We start from the raw sequence: 22,563 nt of genomic DNA, 5'->3' as shown, positions 1-22,563 counted from the left end.
TTAAATTACACTTAATCGTTTGGTAATTAATCATGTCGAAAATAATTACACAATTTGTGATGATTACTTTATTGATGATCATCTGACCACAATTTAAAATTTGACCGATCAATTAATCATCCGATGACATAATTTAAAATTTCACCTATCAATTGATCCCATAATGACATAATTTAAAATTTGACCGATCAATTAATCATCCGATGAAATAATTTAAAATTTGACGAATCAATTGATCATCAGATCAAGACATAAATTAAAACTGTTTCAATCAATTGATAATGATATAACTTAAAATTGGTCAGACCAATTGATCACGTGGTTATAACATAAAAATGAACCAAATGACATAATTCAAAAATAACCTCATCACTTTATGATCCAATTAAGTGTAATATGCAGTCAACTGTTACGATCCTTATCATAACCTCCAGGTTATGAAACACAATGATTCAAACAGCATGTAAGAAGTACCTGTTACAACCATTGTATCACTCTGTTTAATACCCATCAGATATTTGCTTTAGCCTGACGAATCTTAAAACAAGGGCAAGCAACCATTACATTGACCCAGTTTTAACCACAATACTCACCCACGTAATATTGCCACGGTGTCAGGAACTTCTTGGAATCTTCTCTAATAAAACTTTTATTGCTTATACCTCGGACAAGATTGTTTCATTGTTTCAGAAGAACCACCATGATTTAGCCTCGAGCTCTCAGTTAACATCTTTCTGTTATATTACTTGCTCGGATGGGGGTGTGAGTGTTGTTTTTACGTCAGTTCAAGATATTCTGTATTATCTTTGGGTTAAATGAAGAATGTATTGGCTCTGGGTTAAATGAAAAACTTTTTGTATTACTTTTAGGTTAAATGAAGAACTTGTGTTACTTTTAGGTTAAATGAAAAATTCCTTGTATTTTTAGGTTAAATGAGGAATTTTCTTCTATTACTTTTAGGTTAAATGAAAAATAGCTTGGATTATTTTTAGGTTAAATGAAGAATATTTCTCTATTACTTTTAAGGTTAAATGAAGAATATTCTTCTATTACTTTTAAGGTTAAATGAAGAATATTCTTCTATTATTTTTAAGGTGAAATGAAAAATTCCTTGTATTATTTTTAGGTTAAATGAAGAATATTTCTCTATTACTTTTAAGGTTAAATGAGGAATATTCTTCTATTATTTTTAAGGTGAAATGAAAAATTCCTTGTATTATTTTTAGGTTAAATGAAGAATATTCTTCTATTATTTTTAAGGTTAAGTGAAAAATTCTTTGCATTATTTTTAAGTCAAATGAAGAGTATTCTTCAGGTTAAATATTCTCTACTATTTTTAAGTTAAATAATAAATGTTCTTATTTTTAGACAAATAAAAAATGTCCTCTATTAACTTTAAACTCAGTCAAAAATGTCCTGTATTAACTTTAGACTCAGTCAAAAATATCCTCTATTGCTTTTAGACTCAGTCAAAAATGTCCTGTATTATTTTCAAATCAAATAAAAAATGTTCTACATTACTTTTACGTTAAACAATGCTCTTACATCAAAGGAACACTAAAGAATGAACTTTCAAACAAAACATCTCAATAAAAAGTCTATGTCCACACAATAGTCTATTATTTTCAAACAACACAAAGTGTATGCACATGTATACAGCCTCTGTTCATATTTGAAGAGTACTTAAGAGTTCAGAACCTGAAATAGTAGACGTTACGAATGTGATTAGACTCTGGCCTATTCCAACAGCTCTCAGCAAACATTTCATCATAGAAATATGAATAAGACAAGAGAGGCTGTAGGCAAGAAAAGCCCCCGTTGACGAAACTGACATTGATCTAGTCAGCTGGATCCCTGAAAGGGAAAACGAAGGACGCGAAAGGAGTAGGAGATAATTCGGGTTGACATTGGACGATGGTGTGATGTTTAACCTCTCCCCTTGTACACACACATCATCATTTCGCTACCTGGTATCTGTACAGGTGAGACAATGATGCGTACACGAATACTTCGACTGATTTAAAGGCTGTCGTATGCAACATCTGCCAATGCAAACGTACCACTCAAGGCTAACGATCCCCACCGAGCAGGGTTCTTCAATAGTTATAATTTACTATAAAACGGCAAAAGAGACACGGTACCTTTAGGATTTTAACGCCTGAGGCACGTGCACGAACTCGGTATCGTCAGCACGAGATCCTAAGTTAATTTCCAGTAATTGTATCGAAAATTCAGCTGCAGAATAATGCAACGCACACTGGTGTTATTACTGTGGATAAGCTGTTTTACGTACGCGCTGCCGCGAGTGGTGAGTTATTGCTTATTTGCACAATCATGTTGGAAACGTTCGGAACATCTTTTTAATAATGTGCTTTCGAATATTGGTGCTTCGTGAAATTGTGAATGTGTGATTTAGAAGTTTTATTTTAATTTTTATTCGATATTACTGGGGGACTTTGTGCAAATAGAATGCTTTTGACTTTTAAGATATTTTAAGTCCAATAACTGCATTGTACTAAACGAAACTTTGTTGTAAAATGGCTGTGCTCGGACTTTACAGAGGGTTGCGAGTTCAAATCTTGCTGTAAAACAATTTTTGTAAAATCTTTTTTTATTGTTCTTTATGTATTTAGAAGTTTACTTAATTTAGTAAGTTTTGTTTTTGCTGTAATTTGAGTTAATTTCATTTTTGGGAAACATAAATATGAATGAGTTGGACAACTTTATAATAAAAATTGTATTGAAATGTATGGTTTAGTAGGCGTTTTATAATTTTATTATAGATACGACAGATCGATAGAAGAAATATAACCGATGCAGAGCGTAGTCGTCTGAAATCAATTGATGAAGTATCTTATATTGATTTCAATTCACCACCCTCGATTCCCTCGAAACGACCGAACGTCTGCGATGATTGTGGTAATTAAATTGTACAACTTTTGACAATTTATATCTCCCATAAATTATAAGTTCAGGTGATTTTAATTGTAGACATTGAATATAGAAAACTGTACTTCCTCTATTTTATTGCAATATCTCTGCAATAAAGAATATAATCCATTGGCAACATCCATAAAAAAAAAACTTAAATATTTTACAAACTTAAATAAAATAAAGATGAAAATTCTGAAAATGATCTCTGTTATAAAATTTGATAACCTAACCGTAACTTACCTTGTATGCAACTGAAAAATGTGACGTCCATTAATGAAAGCAGTGTACAATTATAAATAATTTAAAATTTATTGCAGTTTGTGGAGTCGGGAGAAAAACAAGAATTGTCGGTGGAAATGTAACAAGTATTTCCGAGTATCCTTGGATTGTTAGCTTCACTAAACAAGGTACATTTTATTGTGCTGGAAGTCTAATAACTCGGAAGCATGTACTCACAGCAGCTCACTGTTTGGAGGGGTGAGTAGTAACGTAAAATGGACTCCTGTCGGACAAAACGCGAATTCATTGCACTTCTCGTCGTTCGAAATGTTGGATTTTCTGTACTCAGCTGTTTGTATACGATAGAAAACTTTTTGCTTGTTTTCGGTACACAATAATTTATTTTATATTTTGGCTGATTGTTTTAGTATTTTATTTTGTTTTTGATACGAAATATTTTGTACGCTATATTTTATTTTCAATATAAAATATTTTGTACACTATATTTTAATTTCAATATGTAATATTTGATGTAATATAGCTTTAATACAAAATATTTTACGTAATATATTTTTTCTAATATAAAATATTTTATACAATATTTTTTGTGACTACTATCATGCAATGTATTTTGAGTTCAATGCAAATCATTTTCTGTCACATATTTTATTTTCAATACATAATGTTTGATGCAATATAGCTTCTAATTCAAAATATTTTATGTAATACATCGTTTCTAATATAAAATATTTTACTCAATATTTTTTGTGACTACTATCATGCAATGTATTTTGAATTCAATACAAGTCATTTTCTGCCACAAATTTTATTTTCAATGCAAGATTTTATATTTTCTTTTCGTTCTCCATTACACATTTCAAGTGGAATTATAACTTACACAAAATGTTCATTCTGAACAAAAGACAAAATCGTTTTTATGGTTGTTTGTTACAGGTTTGATACCAGAAGCATCAAGCTAATATTGGCTGATAGCGATCGTCCAAATATCAACAAAAATTCCATAGTTCGTCGTATTAAGTCAGTCGTTCTTCACGAAAATTTCCATCCGTATTCATACAACAATGACATTGCTATTGTTGAAATGGATCGATCAGTGGATTTGACTGGTCTCGTTCGAACGGCATGCTTACCCGAAGACAGTAAGTACTTTTCAGTCACAAAAGGTGGAACAATTTTTACATAAATGCAGGGTAATTGCAAAGAAAATTATACAAGGTATTTGTGTTTAATGTGAAAACTTTTGACAGATATTCACGAGGTACATATTTAAGGTACAATATTATAAACTACAAATTTAAGGTAAAATATTATTAATTACAAATTTGAGGTACAATATTACAAATTACAAATTTAAGGTAAAATATCATAAATTACAAATTTAGGGTACAATATTATAAATTACTTACAAATTAAATAACAATTGTACAATACGAAAACAGTACAATTATTATTTAATTTTTCATTTACTGTTACATGTATTATTACTTTAAACATTATAGAGCAAAATGAAATTGAAATAAATAACTAATTGCCTAATTCAAAATCTAATATGCAATTTTTATTTTTATTATTTCTTATAATCACATTCTTAAAAACGTCCAAATAAAAGCAAGTTATTACTCCATTTCATTTGCATAATTTTTAATCATCAAAATGTGTTATTTATTTATTTAGAAAAAATTTTGCAGATATCTTTACAGATAAAATAAAATACATTATAGTATTAAAATATAGTGCAGTATAATAAATACATTAATACATTATGTATCTCATCACTACATAATACTAGTTACAAACAAAAGACGATACAAATAGTGCAACAATGGTACAAATGAAAGGAAAAACAATTTTAATTTCAATACTGACTTACGAGACGTGAAATCACTTTTACGATGTATTGAAGTAAGCTATGTATTTTACAGAAGCCATCGATTATACCGGTGCAACAGCCACAGTAATTGGTTGGGGACGAACCGGAGAAAATCAACCTGTAAGTGACGAACTTCGAAAGGTAAATCTACCAATTTTGTCGCAGGAAGAGTGTGATCAAGCAGGATACCAAAAGAATCGTATTACGGAGAACATGTTCTGTGCTGGTTACCTAGAAGGAGAACGTGACGCTTGCTTTGTAAGTATTCCACTAAATTCTTACTTAATCATGTGTAAAATACGTTCAAATGTTACATTTCAATCTTTTAAGAAGTGCTCTTTTTACACTTATAATTAGATATAATTTTTCGTATCAATAAATAGATATAACTTTTCGTGTAAATAAATAGATATAATTTTTCGTGTAAGTATAAGTAAATAATTTTTTTACAAAAGTTAGTAAATAATTTTTTATAGTAAGATTCAGAAATAATTTTCTTAAAAATATTCTTCATAAATATTTAGGAGAATTGATACTCGTATATAATGTTCTTAAAAATATTTACACAATAATTAACTTTTGTAAATAATATTTTTATAGGTATATGTATATTTGCAATGAATGATACTGCTAAATAATTTTGTTACAAATATATAAATATTCGTAATAGTTGATACCTTTGCTATTTTAAATTCAAACAAATTCATCATTTATCATAAACGTGAATGAACATTTTTAACCTCTACAAAATTTTTATTTGAATCAATAAGATGTTCATTAAATTCTTAGTTCCAGTAAAATTATATAAATTCTTATATACTGTATAATTACCTAATAATATAAATAACGATAAAAATATTATTCTCCTGTAATTAAATTTTGCACTGAACATACATGTATTCTTTTTTTAATTTAAAATTGCATGAACAGTTTCAAAATTGATATGTAATATGTAAGTTTAGACTAAACTAGTATAAATGAACAATTTATAAGTTACTCAAGGACTCAAACATTGTAACTCATGTTATTTCACAAACTGCAAATTTATTCTAAGAAAGACAATACAATGTTATTCTAACAAAATTAACGTTAACAATTATAATATTTTAAGGGTGACAGTGGTGGTCCTCTTCACGTAAAGGGCACGTACGGTCATCTTGAAGTAATAGGTAAATTCACTTACAATTTTATATTGTTATTATTTCAATAATTAAAAGACTTGAATATAAACTTAATCTTCTAAACATAGATAATCACATAATAATTACAATTCATTTTAATTATTATTATCTTACAATTCATTTCAAATTATAAATTAATTTTTAAATTGTAAATGTGTATCAGGTATAATTTCCTGGGGTCGTGGCTGTGCAAGACCAAATTTCCCCGGAATATACACAAAACTAACCAATTACCTCGGATGGATGAAAGACCTCCTCGGAAAAGAATGCGTATGTCCACCACCTCGTCGCCAATAAATTATTCCACAGAAAGCAGTATAAACATCGTAATAACTGGAATTCCCCACATAAGGAAATACCCACATACCATATCAAGAATCATGAAATTCCCCAGAGACAAGAGTCACTTTTTTTTCTGGGCCCAAATGTCTCCCACCCCTGAGTATTAAGTACTAGTATAATCAGTATTAAGTCCCTTATACGATCTCAAGAATTTGTATATTTATTTTATCATTCGACTTATTGTTTGCAGTCTGTAAGTTGTATATAATGTACTTATGCAACGTTGTCGAGATGTTGCTAATCGTTAATTTATTGTGAACATTGAATCATTGCATGCAGTTTAATCTAGTCCGATATAATTAGATGTTTATGTTGTCATATTTGGTAGAGTGAATAAAGAATGTATTTAAGTATGGCTCAATTTTGATTTTTTTATTTACCTTAAAATTCTCCTTTCTGTTGAATTGTAAAGTTAAGAAATATAATATAATTCATACACATGAAAAATGTTGATTTGAAATAAATGTTACATACACAAATAATCAATCTCATCAATAATATATCATTATAATATTATTGCTTAGATTATAATATTATTATTACTATTTATTACTTGTTATTAGTAAGTAATACTTATATTATATTATTACTTATATTATAATATTATTATTACATAATATTATCACTTTGTAATATTTACAAAATGACGCTCATGCCATTTATCAAATATTTGATTATACTTAAAAATACCTTAAATGAAAATCAAAGTTTAGAGTCTAATATGTTGCCTAAAATTTAATATTTAAACATTGTGTATTAAATTAATATTTGAAGATGAAATAAATTTGAATTTGAAACGAAAATGAATTTGAATTAACATAATATATCAGTTGACACCAAAGTAATGTTTTGAGGCATAAAATAATTCTAAATAGAAGGGAACAGTAAAAAATAACGGTTATTTGGGAAACGGTTGCAGGGGAAAAAATGAGCATGACGAAAAAGTGTTAGATAAACGTCAGTCCTCGATCAAGATGAGCGAGCAATAACGGAAACCAGGTCACCAGTCAGAAACGTTTTGCTTTCAACGGTGAATGTGGGTTAGTGAAACCTCCAGACCGTTACCAACGACTTCTGATTCTTCCCGAATTGAAACAGGAACAATTCTTGAGTAAAATTAACTTTACGAGCCTCGTAAAATACTGACAATGAGAGGTGCTTGTCAGGATTATCAGAAAGTCAAACAGAGATGAGAAGGCTACTTATAGGATCGATAACTGACGGGGATTTAGTCGATAGCTTAATAATTGGTGTTACTTGGAAATTACTGGGTGAAATAGGAGTTTTTTGTTTTGGGGGAATAGTAAACAAATTGTGGATGAAGGCAATTATAATTTATATGTGTATGTTTATGATATGTGAGTGTAGTGATTATAGAGATGTATGATCATAGTTCATATTTTGAATTAATTATTTAAAGAATTAATATGTTAGGTAATGACACAGATGTTACATTATAAAACATCAAAATTAATACAAAATAACAAAGTACTAATTAGTACTCACTAATTAAATTCATTGGTGAACTAAATTGTAATTTATATACAAAACATATTTATTATACATATGTTATATGTATTTATTTGCCAAATCCAGTACACAATAATAATTAATACGATTTACAATGGTAAAAGCTAGAATATGTTAACAATTAACAATTAAACTATGAAAATGTTTAAGAAAATCTCAATACATAAATATTAATCTATAACAAAAGCAACAATGAAAATATGAACACTATTCTTTACTTTGTAAATACACATTCTACATATAATAGAAATGTACATATTTCTACATATGAAAAGATCATACACCGTAACAAATCAATTTATAAATATTCATGTGATTTAATTAGAATCGTGTAATTACAGCCGAAGCATCAATTATATTTTAGATAATAGTTTCTCAGCTGATTCGAAGGATAATGAATTTATGGAAACAGAAAGAGCATGACGGAATGTAACAAACAACCGTGAAACAATTCGAAGTTGTTCGATGAACTTTTTTAATAACATTTCATCGAATAAGTTCAGTTTTGCAATATTTTGTACCTTTTCCCTTTAGTTAAGGGTAAGAAAAAATTTTTGGACAATTTCTTTGATTCAGAGGTTTTGTGCAATAAAAATATAATTAATAATTAATAAAATTGTTCTATAAATATTTATTAGTTTTCTGTCTTTACATTTTTTATGAATTTTTATGCGTTCAATACAAAGTTTGTTATCAATTTTTAACAGCATCAATTTGCAAATACTTCAATTTTAAAGAAATTTAATTTTAATTTTAATTTAATTTTAAATATTTATTTTAAAGAATTTTACAAGTTTGCATTTGTTTAAACAATGATTGCATTTCAAATGATCCTACGAACTTCAGATAAAACAATGTAAGTCATTAGTATATTTATAAACATTGAAATGTATTTAAGCATCGAAGAAAGAAATTTTTGCAGACACTTTTTAATTTATTCGAAGGAATAGAGGTTTAAGAGCAGATGTAACTAGATCAGGAGATGGAACAGACATTTTTCTTGTAGAAAGCGTAGAGAAAAGTAGTAAATCAAGTTTTGTTTTCGATACATAAAAGAAACTGTTTAACAAATTTGCTACGCTTGGTGATCAGGGCGACATCTATGGTTAAAAATGGCGCCACGTGTTTTGTCGAAATCTTCTTTTAAAAACAGAATGATTTTCTGCTTTTTTCAATGCTTTCCACTGAAAAAATATCCTCCTCATTTCGTGCACACTTTCATTTTTTAAATAAGTTAATAAGTCTCTCCTTATTAACTTCTTATTAACTCTAATTAAAAAAATTAGCTTGTTTCACATGAATTTTTCGTAACTTTTGAATATGTTCATAACATATTATTTTATTCAGGAGAGTTTATAAAATGCAATCAGATAATTATTTATACACAAAATATTTATGAAGCCAGAAATTTCTGTTCAAAATCAAATTTCTTCACACTGCGAAGTTCTCATATTCCTTAGATTAAATCTCAAAACTAAATATAAACAATTTCTCATCAAATGTTACTAAAATGTTAAAGAACCAAATACAAAATTTTTTATACATGTAAACAATTACAACATTCTCATCCACATTAACCAGTATTAGCCTTCACACAAACTCTCTTCACAAAGAAACAACCATTTTAAAATCCAAAATGACGTCGTAAACGTAAATATAAAATGTAAAAGTAATTATAAAAGCCTTCTCTTCTAATTATAATATAACGGTGTGCACAGCGTTGCAAATTGTAAAATTAGCAAATTATTTGCAACTGTACCAACGATAGTAGAATGTGGTACTTGGTATGTCAGGAACAGATCGAAAGATCACTAATCACGGTAGCCGCGTGACATGAATCCACAACCTTGACCATCTCGCTAATTTCAAATCGAGAGGATCATGTGTGATCGGCGTCGCATATTGAATGGAAAGAGCGACAGGATAGTGAAAGAACTTTCTTCGTAAGCATTGAACATTTGTTGGGCCTGTTGGCCGGTCAGTCTGGCGTCTTCGTGGAGGTGAAAGCGTCTGGCGGATCACGTTGCTGATCTTCCACGGCTTTTAGATGAAGTTTAAGGGCAAAAGGTGAAGGTAGTCGGAAAATAGTGGAGGAACACGTGATAGAATGTGCGATTACGAAAAATTGTGTAGACGGGTTAAGTGTTTGGGAAGATTCGTCGAGAAGAAGAAATTTTATTTTAATTCTTCGCGTTAACTGTTAATCGGAAGATGAGGCTGCAAACCATATCTCGGAGAACATGGATCTGCGGTTTAATCTTGTTGCTTTTTGCGACTGCTGAGAGTTTTAATATCAGAATTCGGAGGGATAATTTAAATCTCACTGATTATGATGTAAGTGATGTGTCTAGCGTACAATTATTTTAACCTTGATAACTATTGTTTGATGTGAACATTATGTATGCATGTTATTTGTGTATATGACATGTTATGTAGGTTTGTGACATATGTATAATATGTGTATATGTGTATGATACACGTATGTGATCGTATGTTACAGTTTGTATGTGTGTACGTATGTGTTTCATGTATGTATGTGACACTTGTACATCTGTATGTCATATATATGTGACACATGTGTATCTGTATGATATATGTGATATATGTGTGACATATGCTTGTGATATATGTCTGATATATATACGTGTGTATGACATATGTGTATGTGTATAACGTATGCATGTGACATAACTGAGTATGTATATAACATATGTATATAACATATATGTATAATATATGTGCATGTCTTATAACATATGTATGTAACATACATTTGTGTATAATATACACACAGGAAATATGTATATGATATATGTAGTGACATATATGAACATGCACATGTGTGACACATACATATGACATGCACATATAAAATTAATAATATATAATACATAACATTATGAAAATTCTGAATCTGGTTTGAATTGTTCACTTGTAAATAAAAATTTAATACATACGTTTAATAAAGATTAATAAATAAATTAGCAATAATTAATGTGCATGCCATTATATGTGTTAAATGATATACTATTGTTATATGTACATACTGGAATAGCAGCAATGAAATTAATTGTTGCAAATAAATTCTCTATATGTATAAGGAATTACATATGTATGTAATAAATCAAGTTACGATATAGACGTTAATTCATCATTCGAATCATGATTGCTTTCATCGATTACCTTTCTCATTTGTAATAGAAAGTGAGCGTACTATCGAATGTGACTTTTTCAGGCGACAAATTCTACGAGTAATCGAAGAGGCAAATTTCTATTCGATGAATTATTTGGTCTCGATATAGATATAGGCACTGCGGATGACAATGAAGTATTGCGGAATTGTTCTTGCGGTAAGATTTAAATTAAGTAAATTAAAATTAAATTGAAATATTAAATTTATTATTTTAATGTTTGTTGTAAAAAACTTATTCTTTATTTTTTTTGTTCATCCAGAAATGTAAGAAAATGTCATAAAATATAAAAAACATACATACTTATATACTTCGACATAAATAATGCATTAGATTCGAGTAATTCAAGAGTCGAGTTTTATTTTTCTATCGATGAAAAGATATAACAAAATTGTTAAAATTATAGTTGAATGTATAATTAGTTAATATTTTAGTCAAACTTATATAATATTGCAGTATATCTCCTAAAATTATCATTTAGTTTGTGTTCATAGTATTATGTTTTATAATATCGATTAAGAGATTGATTATTGAGTTTTCGTCCAAAATTACCTTTCAGAATGCGGAGTATCTAATCAAGAACATCGAATTGTTGGTGGAAAACCAACATCCCCTAATAAGTATCCCTGGGTAGCGCGATTGGTGTACGAAGGTCGTTTCCACTGCGGCGCTAGCCTTGTTAATAATGATTATGTTCTTACTGCTGCTCACTGTGTACGCAGGTAAGTATTTACAATAATTTATATAATCATAATTTTATGATCGAATTCTGTAGTTGTTTCATTTATACGTAATTTGTTATCTTTAAAGAATCATTTCAAAATTTCCAAATTTTCATATTTCGAAATTATCAGATTCTCAAGGTTCCTAATTCATAAAGTCTCATACTTCCAAGTTCCATTTTTGCCAAATTCCCACCTTTACAAGTTCCCATCTCCCTATATTCCCATATTTCAAAGTTCCCATCTTCCCGAATCTCTAAATTCCCAAATTCCCATCTTACCAAATTCCTAAATATACAAATTTCCATCTTCTCAAGTTCCCATCTTCCTAAATTCCCAAATTCCCATCTTCCCAAACTCTTAAATACACAAATTCCCATCTTCTCAAGTTCCTATCTTCCCAAATCCCCATATTCCAAAATTTCCATCCTCCCAAATTCCTAAATACACAAATTCCCATCTTCTCAATTTCCCATCTTTCCAAATCCCTAAAAACCCAAATCCTCATCTTCCTAAATCCCTAAATTCCCAAATTCCCATCTTCCCAAATTCCTATATACACAAATTCCCATCTTCTCAAGTTCCTATCTTCCCAAATCCCCATATTTCAAAATTTCCATCCTCCCAAATTCCTAAATACACAAATTCCCATCTTCTCAATTTCCCATCTTTCCAAATCCCTAAAAACCCAAATCCTCATCTTCCTAAATCCCTAAATACCCAAATTCCCTTCTTCCTTAATTCCCACCTTCCCAAGTTCCCATCTCCTTAAATAACCATATTCCCAAGTTCCCATCTTCCCGAATCCCTAAATTCCCAATTTCCCATCTTTCCAAATCCCTTAATACCCCAAATTCCCATCTTCCCAAATCCCTAAATACCCAAATTCCCTTCTTGCCTAATTCCCACCTTCTAACTGCCCACACTACGTCCACTCAATACATTTATTTACCCCATATATATTTATATATTTTCAGGCTAAAACGTTCTAGGATCCGCGTAGTACTCGGAGATTACGATCAATACGTTAACTCTGATGGACCTGCTATAATGAGAGCAGTTAGCGCTGTAATTCGTCACAGAAATTTTGACATGAATTCGTACAATCACGATGTCGCACTATTGAAACTTCGGAAATCTGTGAAATTTTCCAAGTCAATTAGGCCAGTGTGTTTACCACAATCAGGTATGATATTTAATATACATACATATATGAATACAAGATGATCCACCAAAATAAAACCTTCTGTCTTAATAAAAATAATGAAACATCTTTTCGTATTACAAACTTTATTACTGCACTCGTATGAGTACACTGGGAACACATATGTACATTACATATTTTATGAAAGTCAATGAATGAAACTTTAGCACTCGTATGAGAACGCTGAGAGCATATGTGTACATTACATGTTTTATGAAGTTCAATGAATGACATTTTAATGCTGTACTCATATGAGTACATTGGAAACACATATGTACATTACATGTTTTATGAAAGTCAATGCATCAGGCTTTAGTACCCATATGAGTATAGTTGGATCACATGTGTACATTACATGTTTTATGAAGTTCAATGAATGAAACTTTAGTGCTGTACTCATATGAGTACACTGGGAACACATATGTACATTACATGTTTTATGAAAGTTTATGAATGAAACTTTAGTAGTCATATGAGTACACTTGGATCACATGTATATATCACATATTTTATGAAAATCGATGAATGAAACTTTAGTGCTGCACTCATATGAGTACACTTGGATCACATGTGTACATCACATATCTTACGAAAGTCACTGAATGAAACTTTAGTGCTGCACTCATATGAGTACATGGAACACATGTGTACATTACATATCTTATGAAAGTCTATGAATGAAACTTTAGCGCTGTGCTCATATGAGTACATTGATCACACATATGTACATTAAATGTTTTATGAAAGTTCATGAATGGAACTTCAATACTCATACGAGTACATTTGCATCACATGTGTACAGTACACATTTCATGAAAGTAAACAAATGCAGTGTACTCAAATAAGTGCACCGGTGTAAAATAGATTAAAAATGCACTATGTTATTAAAAAGAAAGAGTATATTCATGATAACAAAGCAAGATTTAATATGATATCCACAGGTAGTGACCCAGCCGGTAAAGAAGGAACCGTGGTTGGCTGGGGCCGGACATCAGAAGGAGGAATGCTTGCTGGACAAGTTCAAGAAGTACAAGTACCGATATTAAGTTTGACCCAGTGTCGAAAAATGAAGTATCGAGCCAATCGAATTACGGATAACATGATTTGCGCTGGTCGAAATGCTCAAGATTCTTGTCAGGGTGACAGTGGAGGTCCTCTTCTTGTGCAGGAAGGCGATAGAATAGAAATTGTTGGTAAGAACTTATCTTTCACCAAAAACATTCTTCATTTCGACCTTACTCATTTATTTTTGGCAGAAAAAAAATAGCTAAACGTTAAAAAGTTAAAAAGTAAATAAAAGTTAAGAAATTAAAGAGTAGGTAAAACTTAAAAAATTAAAAACTAGCTAAAACTTAAAAAGTTAAAAACTAGCTAAAAGATTAAAAAGTTAAAAACTAGCTAAAAGATTAAAAAGTTAAAAACTAGCTAAAAGATTAAAACGTGATCTTTATATAAAGTAATTGATGTCAAAATGTTAAATACTCTTTAAACAATAATATTGTATTTTTATTTGTTTATACAGGCATAGTCTCCTGGGGTGTTGGATGTGGAAGAGCTGGCTACCCCGGAGTGTACACAAGAGTAACAAGATACTTGAAGTGGATCAATACAAACATGAAAGACAGATGTATATGCGCGAATTGACTGATAATGCTTGTATAAAATAAACTTCTTACTAATTGATCAATTAGTAAATTCTAATTCATACTGCATCCTACAGCACTTTACTTACAAAATCATTCAAATTATTAAGACACATGTCGATGAATTGTGTAGCTTACTCCTTATTTATTTTTAAATTAAAAATGCTCGACATCCATATTTATAAAAATATGTAAACTTATGACATCGTTGAAACAGTGTTCTAAAGTCTGATATTGTTAAAATAGTGTTATGAAGTCTGACATTGTTGAAATAGTGTTATGAAGTCTGACATTGTTCAAACATGTATAATTATTCAATTAAAGCGATTACAGAGAATGACACTATTACCAAAGCAGAAGGTCTATTATGTTGCACAACGAACATTCATTGTAGTGTACCTGCTCATTTTATAGTAATGTCGTGTTATTTAATCGTGATATCCAGTTCAGAGAACCCATCGTACACCTTTACCGCTAGAGATGTACTGTACTGCTAATTGAAAGTTACAAGGCGTACTACCAATACAGTCCGCGACAAAAAGCATGCCTCCACCCATTTTCATTCACTCTGAATTTCTTTGGTCAAATTATTATCCTTATGCAAATTATTATTCTTACTACAGCTATATAACACACTGGACAGAAATAATTTATCTGTATTTGATGAACTCAAACAGCATCATATGACATGAAAGAAATAAAAAAATAATTAGAATGTCTGAATTAGGTCTGAAACATCTGCAAACTACGCCTTCACATAAATACTTTCGTTCTTCAATATTTTGTAAAATTGTCTCAATTATTAATGTAAATTATAAATTTATTATCTTAATCATTAAATTGTAAAATCATCTCAATTATTAATGCATTTATATTAACTTATTCTACTATTTTTTCAAACAATTTCAATTAGCTTTTTATTAGTTAAATTAGTTTTTTATTAAAATTTCAATTAGTCAAGTTTTAACAATTTCTGAGTTAATTTTATTTATCAAAAATGCTTCATTTTAATATGTGCCAGCATACCTTTCATAAAACTTATTTACTTCTTAGGTAAAATTTTCTCCCCAGAAGATTTAGCATAAATAAAAAGAGTAAAGCTAGTATCTGGCATTCGGAAATTCCAGCTAAACCATATTCTAAAGTTAGAAACAAGATTTCCTCGATCGGCAAACGGTTTAAAATCCACGGTGACCCTGATGACGGTCAAGAGCAGTCACCTGTAATTCGACCCTGAACATGAACCTGAAGTGGTCAGATACTGTCCAGTCGCCAACCAGTCGGCTGTGCCCTCCTTCTCTTCTGGAATAATAATTACCTCTTCGACCTGAGTCGTTCTCAGTCGTCGTGGGACATTGGTGATAGTATCTTCTGACCAATAATATGTCCGTAACCCGTTCCTGACAGTGTCCGCGTGTTTCGGTAGCTTCATGAATGTCCTATCTTCCAAATTTAACTTACAAAAATTCACACGAATAAAACGTGATACAATTTGATCGGAAAAAATGAAAGTCTCGTGGTGTTTTGGATTATTGGCTGTCCTATTTTTCACCACTGTATCCTGTCAAGTAAGATACTTATGTTAATTGTTAATTATATAGGTAATTTGATCGAATATTTTGTTCGATTTAACGGGAATTTTTGTTTTTGATGCAGGTGTGATTTTTGCACTTGAAAGTTCTGTATATAGGGTGGGCCATGGACGAATTATTTTCCTTGAAAATTGTAGTATATTTTGGTTTTGTTAACTTCTTCATTTTTGTAGTTTAGTTAATTTTTTTATGGAATAATGGAGTTAGATGTAGGATATGTAATAAATTATTTTAAGGGGTCTATTAAGGCTATTAAGGGGTCAATAAGGTCACTTATCATTAATCTTCTTGATTGTCCTTAGACTTTCTTATGGATTGCATAAAATATGAAGTAATGAGTATTGATATGAACTAAAGGAAATATAAAAAGAAGGTGAAATACCACATCCTCAAATTTCTAAATTCCCAAATTTTCCAAGTTAAAAATTCCCAAATTCTCCAAACTCAAAAGCTTGATATTTATAAACTTTCAAATTCCCAAATTTGTAAAACCCAAGATTTATCAACTTTCAAATTTCCAAATCTGTAACATCCAAAATTTACAAATTTTGAAATTCTCAAGTTTCCAAAGTCCCACACCCTCAAATTACAATTCCGAATTTCTACATCTCCAAATCGACAAAGTTTTGAATTCTTAAATTCCTAATTCCTCGAATTTATAAAACTTAAATCTTCCAAATTCTCAAATTTCCATATCTCGATATCTCCAAATCTCTAAATTCACAAAATTTCAAATTCCCAAAATTCCACACCCCCAAATCTCCACCACTCCCTCCTCTCAAATCTCAAAACCAAGTTTGAAAATTTTCAAGTCCCCACATTTCCAAATCTCCACAACCCAGACCTCGTATACTTCACCTATAAATATTTAATATACATAAATAATTGAAAATAAATATCTATTTAAATCACCATATAATAATATAATACTTCATGTTTATTTGCAAACGTACACAATTGGATTATTTTGATGTTTCGAATTTTTAGGCAAATACCTTGGGTGAGAAGGTGAAAAACTTTTTTGGCATTTTCGGTAATAAGCCACCATATTCCGTGGAGGCACCAGGGCCATGTTATTGCAGTAAGTACAGTTACATTTCAAATAATAATTTATTGCTATAATAACAGTAATAAATTAACACTAAACCTACCTACGTAATTTGAAATTAAAAATGAAGTTGAAAAATAAATAAACAAATAACCAAACATAAATTAGTACACACATTTATTCTTTATCTTGATGAAAATCAATGCTGATTTTAAGGAATGTACTTTAACAAAATGTGTTCCTAATAAGAAAATGGAGCTGTCATTTGACCGGTTTGGTAGTTTTAGTGTTAAGAGCACTAATAGTAACTAATTAAGTTTACTGTGAACAATATTTATATATTTTATTATGATTGTTACTATCTCACCACATATGCTGTTCATAAAAAATAATTGAGTAAAGTAACGAATTAATTGTTGAAATAATTAGACTGCGGATTGCGAAATGAGGAAAGTCGGATAGTCGGCGGTCAAACAACTCGCATGAACGAATTCCCGTGGATGGCAAGGTTATCGTACTTGAATAAATTTTACTGCGGTGGAACTTTAATAAACGATCGCTATGTGCTCACTGCCGCCCATTGCGTTAAAGGGTAATTATGAATTAAATTGAATAAAGAATATTTTTTTTTGACTATATCGTTACTGTTTACTAACAGCAATATTATTATATCATTACTATTTGATAATAACAGTATTATTATATTTTTATATTTGCTAGTATTATTATATTGTTATTATTTGCTGATAGCAATATTATTTATCGTTACTGTTTGCTGATAACATTATTATTTGCTAATAATAATATTATTACATTTTATTACTGTTGCATTTGCTAATATTATTATATTGTTATTATTTGCTAATAACAATATTATTATATTATTAAACTGTTGCATTTGCTAATATTATTATATTGTTATTATTTGCTAATAACAATATTATTATATTTTTATATTGTTACATTTGCTAGTATTATTATATTGTTATTATTTGCAAATAACAATATTATTATTTTATTATACTGTTACATTTACTAATATTATTATATTGTTATTATTTGCTCAAAACAATATTATTATATTATTAAATTTTTACATTTGCTAGTATTATTAAATTGTTATTCTTTGCAAATAACAATATTACTATTTTATTATACAGTTACATTTACTAATATTATTATATTGTTATTATTTGCTAATAACAATATTATTATATTATTATACTGTTGCATTTGCTAGTATTATTATATCGTTATTATTTGCTAATAACAATATTATTATATTATTATATTATTACATTTGCTATTATTATTATATTGTTACTATTTGCTAATAACAATATTATTACATTATAACATTGTTACATTTCCCAATATTATTACATTATTATCATCTGCTAACAACAATACATAAAACCCTCATCAAATCACATTTACTCATGCACAACAGTTATTTACATTTTATCCATCCATTTTTACAAAGCATTGAGACCTTTCAACATTGGAAACAGTTAGGAACGCAAATTCAAATGGACGTACAGTCCCGATAAAAAGATATATCCACTCATTTCTTCTTTCAAAAAAAGAAAAATGTTAGATGACCCTGATAATCTTTCGTAATGTTACCATAATTTAATAGGAGTTCGACAAGTCTTTTTAGAAGAGGATTTGTCGGTATGTTATCGACATTTAATTGATATTTAATGATATGGTGATAATGTCGTTACGATATCATTGAGGTTAATTAATTTGACCGATATGGAATGTGTATAGTATTTAATTTTACTATTCATAGTTGTTTTTTTTGTGAAATCACTTTATAGAGCTATTAAGTTCTAATTATTGTTCTTCGAGCTGAATGTAACCTAAACTGATACCTAACTTCGTCATTCAAATTTATTTCTCTTTTTGAGCTTCAAATCTAACCTAACTGATATTTAATTTTATCGTTTAATTTATTTTTCTTTAGATTTCAAGTTTAATATAATATAACACAATCTCGTACTTAACTTTATCGTATTAATCTCATGCTTAAATTTATCTTATGATGTTTCTTTACATTTCAAACTTAACCTAACCTGACCTAACCTAGTACTTCTATATCATATTAATCTCATGCATAACTTTATCATATGATATTTTTGTTTACATTTCAAACTTAACCTAACCCGACCTAACCTAATACTTCCACATCATATTAATCTCATGCATAACTTTATCATATGATGCTTCTTTACACTTCAAACTTAACCTAACCCGACCTAACCTAACACTTAATCTGATTATTTTATTATACACATACGTATATATTTATCATTGTTTAATTTATCGTATTTAGATTGCATATTATACTCTGATAATTCATCCTATTCGAAACAATATATGTTAACTTAATTAATTATTAATTAACTATGTATAGTATAAACTGAAGTTCTAATCTAATTAATTGTATGTACTTTAAGTAGCACAATACGTTTAAAATTACCACCATCATTGCATTAATATCTTCGTTTAAAAAAAAAGTATGATCAACTGGCCTAGTCCCATTTTCAGGTTCATGTGGTTCATGATCAAGGTCACATTCGGTGAACACGATAGGTGTATGGAGAAGGGGGCCGAAACTAGATACGTTGTCAGAGTACTAACAGGTGACTTTAGCTTCCTGAATTTTGACAACGATATCGCCCTACTGCGCTTAAACGAGAGGGTGCCTTTGAGTGACACCATAAGACCCATATGTTTACCATCCGTGAGAGGTAAAATTCTTATCATTCTTAAATATTACACTAGTACTTATTTATTACTATTACAAAATTTGTCTCTTCAGTATGATTCAAAAATAAGATATAAATAATTTGTCAATTTTAAACTTTGTAAATTTTGTTTTGAAAGTTGTAAATTTTGTAAAATACAAGGAGATATGTTTTGCAGAGGAATTGTATCTGATAAATGGGGCCGAATGTTTTTAACTCCTTCATAACAATTAAATATTAGGGGGACCGGAAAGTAATCAAAATTTTGTTTGCTGACAGAAAACATTTATTAAAGAAATCTTAAATGCTAATCAATAAAATAATTTCCATCACTTGCTGACACTTTTTACAAGCCTAAAGACAATTGTTTGATTCACTTCTAAAAAAAAGTCCTCCGGTTTTCATTGAAAATTTTCGAAACCATCGAAGAAATTTTGAATACTTTTCAAATACTTGTTAACCCCTTGGCTACTGTGGGCGCCTATAGGCGCTTAGAAATTTTGTGTTTGTATTACTGAGAGCACCTATAGGCGTCCACTTTTATACCAACAGAGTTTTTTCCTAGCGATTAAAAAGTTTTTATAAAAAAGAGTTATGACGGCGTGTTATAACATTTGTCATTTGTATTATCCTTTGTACATAAAGGAAGGATAAAAAACTGTATAGAAAGGCTTTAGCTTTGCTTTTTATAAATAAGAATATCTGACTTTTTATTATAATAAATAAGACCATAATCACATTTCTTAGAAAAAGTCACCGTAGCGAAAGGGTTAAGAAACAAGTAGTGTATTAACACTAAACCTACCTGCACATAATGTGTACTTAATTCTAAATTAAAAATGAAGTTAAAAAATAAATAAACAAACGACGAAACATAAATTAGGACACACATTTATTCTTAATCTTAATGAAAATCAAATCTGATTTCAAGGAATGTACTTTAACGAAATGAGTACCTTATAATAAGAAACTTGTGGAGCGGTCATTTGACTGGTTTAATAGTTTTAGTGTTAATATGATACACATAAACAATGTGTTGCAGATAACGCGTACGTCGGAACAAAAGCAATCGCATCCGGCTGGGGCACCCTACACGAGGATGGAAAACCCTCTTGCCTTCTACAGGAAGTAGAAGTACCAGTTATGAGCCTCCAAGACTGCCGTAACACTAGCTACAACCCTCGCATGATCTCCGACAACATGATCTGCGCTGGATATGTTGATGGCAAGAAGGACTCCTGTCAAGTATGATTTTAAAATCACTACTTTTTTCAAAATATTTTCTGAGGTTTTCAATTTTCGTCTAAATGAATGTATTGCTTTACACCTCTACATTATGCAATACATCAAAATAAATATGCAATTTATATCTAATTTTATAATTAGACTTTTGTCATTTTCAAATTACTATTTTTTTCGAACTATTTTCTGAGGTTTCCAATTTTCGTCTTCATGAATATATTACTTTGCACCTCTACATTATGCAATACATCAAAATAAGTATGCAATTTATATCTAATTTTATAATTAGACTTTTGTTATTTTCAAATCACTACTTTTTTTCAAAATATTTTCTGAGGTTTTCAATTTTCGTCTAAATGAATGTATTGATTTACACCTTTACATTCAATAAATCAAAATAAATATGTAATTTATATCTGGTTTTATAGAGTTGATTTATCTTGATAATTGCTTGCAGATGAATATTTCACACATATGTCACATATGACATATAGACATATCTTACATATGACATATTTATTTTCAGGGAGACAGCGGAGGACCACTCATAGCAGAACGCGAAGACAAGAAGTATGAACTGATAGGTATAGTATCTTGGGGCAACGGATGCGCCCGACAAGGATACCCTGGAGTTTATACGAGAGTCACGCGATACATAGACTGGATCATTTATCATTCGCGAGAGGGATGTTTCTGTGATCAAAACTAAACATGGTCTACAGCCCCCTAACATAACAAGGTCTCATCGAAAAACTCCTAAATTCTACTTTCTAATTTAGACCTTTGTAGCTTTACGAAATCATCTTCATCGAAGTTTATTTTTTACTTTTTCCAACTGTAATTTATTCGAAAAGCTTCAGAACCTTGTTATATCGCCGCAGGGATTATATATTTAAACAAAGATTACGTAGGAACAAGATACTCGAAGACCCAAATAGTACTTAATTAAATCTAAGCAATACTCATTTTTTTTATAACATATATAAATTCTTTTAAATAAAGTCTTGTAAATTATTGGTGCATTACAAATATTTCAATACCCATATTTACAGTAATAAAATACTCAGTTTT

At 29.6% G+C, this 22,563-nt stretch overlaps 2 protein-coding genes across 2 annotated transcripts; both read left to right on the top strand.

Moving 5' to 3' along the window:
* The first annotated feature begins 1,536 nt into the window (after positions 1 to 1,536).
* Positions 1,537 to 6,921, top strand: LOC100883813 (trypsin 3A1-like). The gene is made up of 7 exons (XM_003704834.3): positions 1,537 to 2,308; positions 2,784 to 2,919; positions 3,252 to 3,411; positions 4,108 to 4,313; positions 5,097 to 5,302; positions 6,156 to 6,213; positions 6,389 to 6,921. Exons 1-7 carry the CDS (start codon positions 2,246 to 2,248, stop codon positions 6,520 to 6,522), a joined length of 963 nt encoding a protein of 320 aa, XP_003704882.1. The 5' UTR covers positions 1,537 to 2,245; the 3' UTR covers positions 6,523 to 6,921.
* A 3,127-nt stretch (positions 6,922 to 10,048) lies between these two features.
* LOC100880270 (transmembrane protease serine 9) lies at positions 10,049 to 22,506 on the top strand. The gene is made up of 12 exons (XM_076539784.1): positions 10,049 to 10,431; positions 11,333 to 11,447; positions 11,848 to 12,010; positions 12,988 to 13,196; positions 14,156 to 14,407; positions 14,737 to 14,855; positions 16,354 to 16,425; positions 17,437 to 17,530; positions 17,927 to 18,089; positions 20,051 to 20,253; positions 21,293 to 21,495; positions 22,019 to 22,506. Exons 1-12 carry the CDS (start codon positions 10,309 to 10,311, stop codon positions 22,199 to 22,201), a joined length of 1,899 nt encoding a protein of 632 aa, XP_076395899.1. The 5' UTR covers positions 10,049 to 10,308; the 3' UTR covers positions 22,202 to 22,506.
* The last annotated feature ends 57 nt before the right edge of the window (positions 22,507 to 22,563 follow it).

Source organism: Megachile rotundata, chromosome 14 (assembly GCF_050947335.1).
Source record: "Megachile rotundata isolate GNS110a chromosome 14, iyMegRotu1, whole genome shotgun sequence".
Taxonomy (NCBI): Eukaryota; Metazoa; Arthropoda; class Insecta; order Hymenoptera; family Megachilidae; genus Megachile; species Megachile rotundata.
The sequence above is the reverse complement of the archived record's forward strand: the minus strand, read 5'-3'. Positions and strand labels throughout refer to the sequence as shown.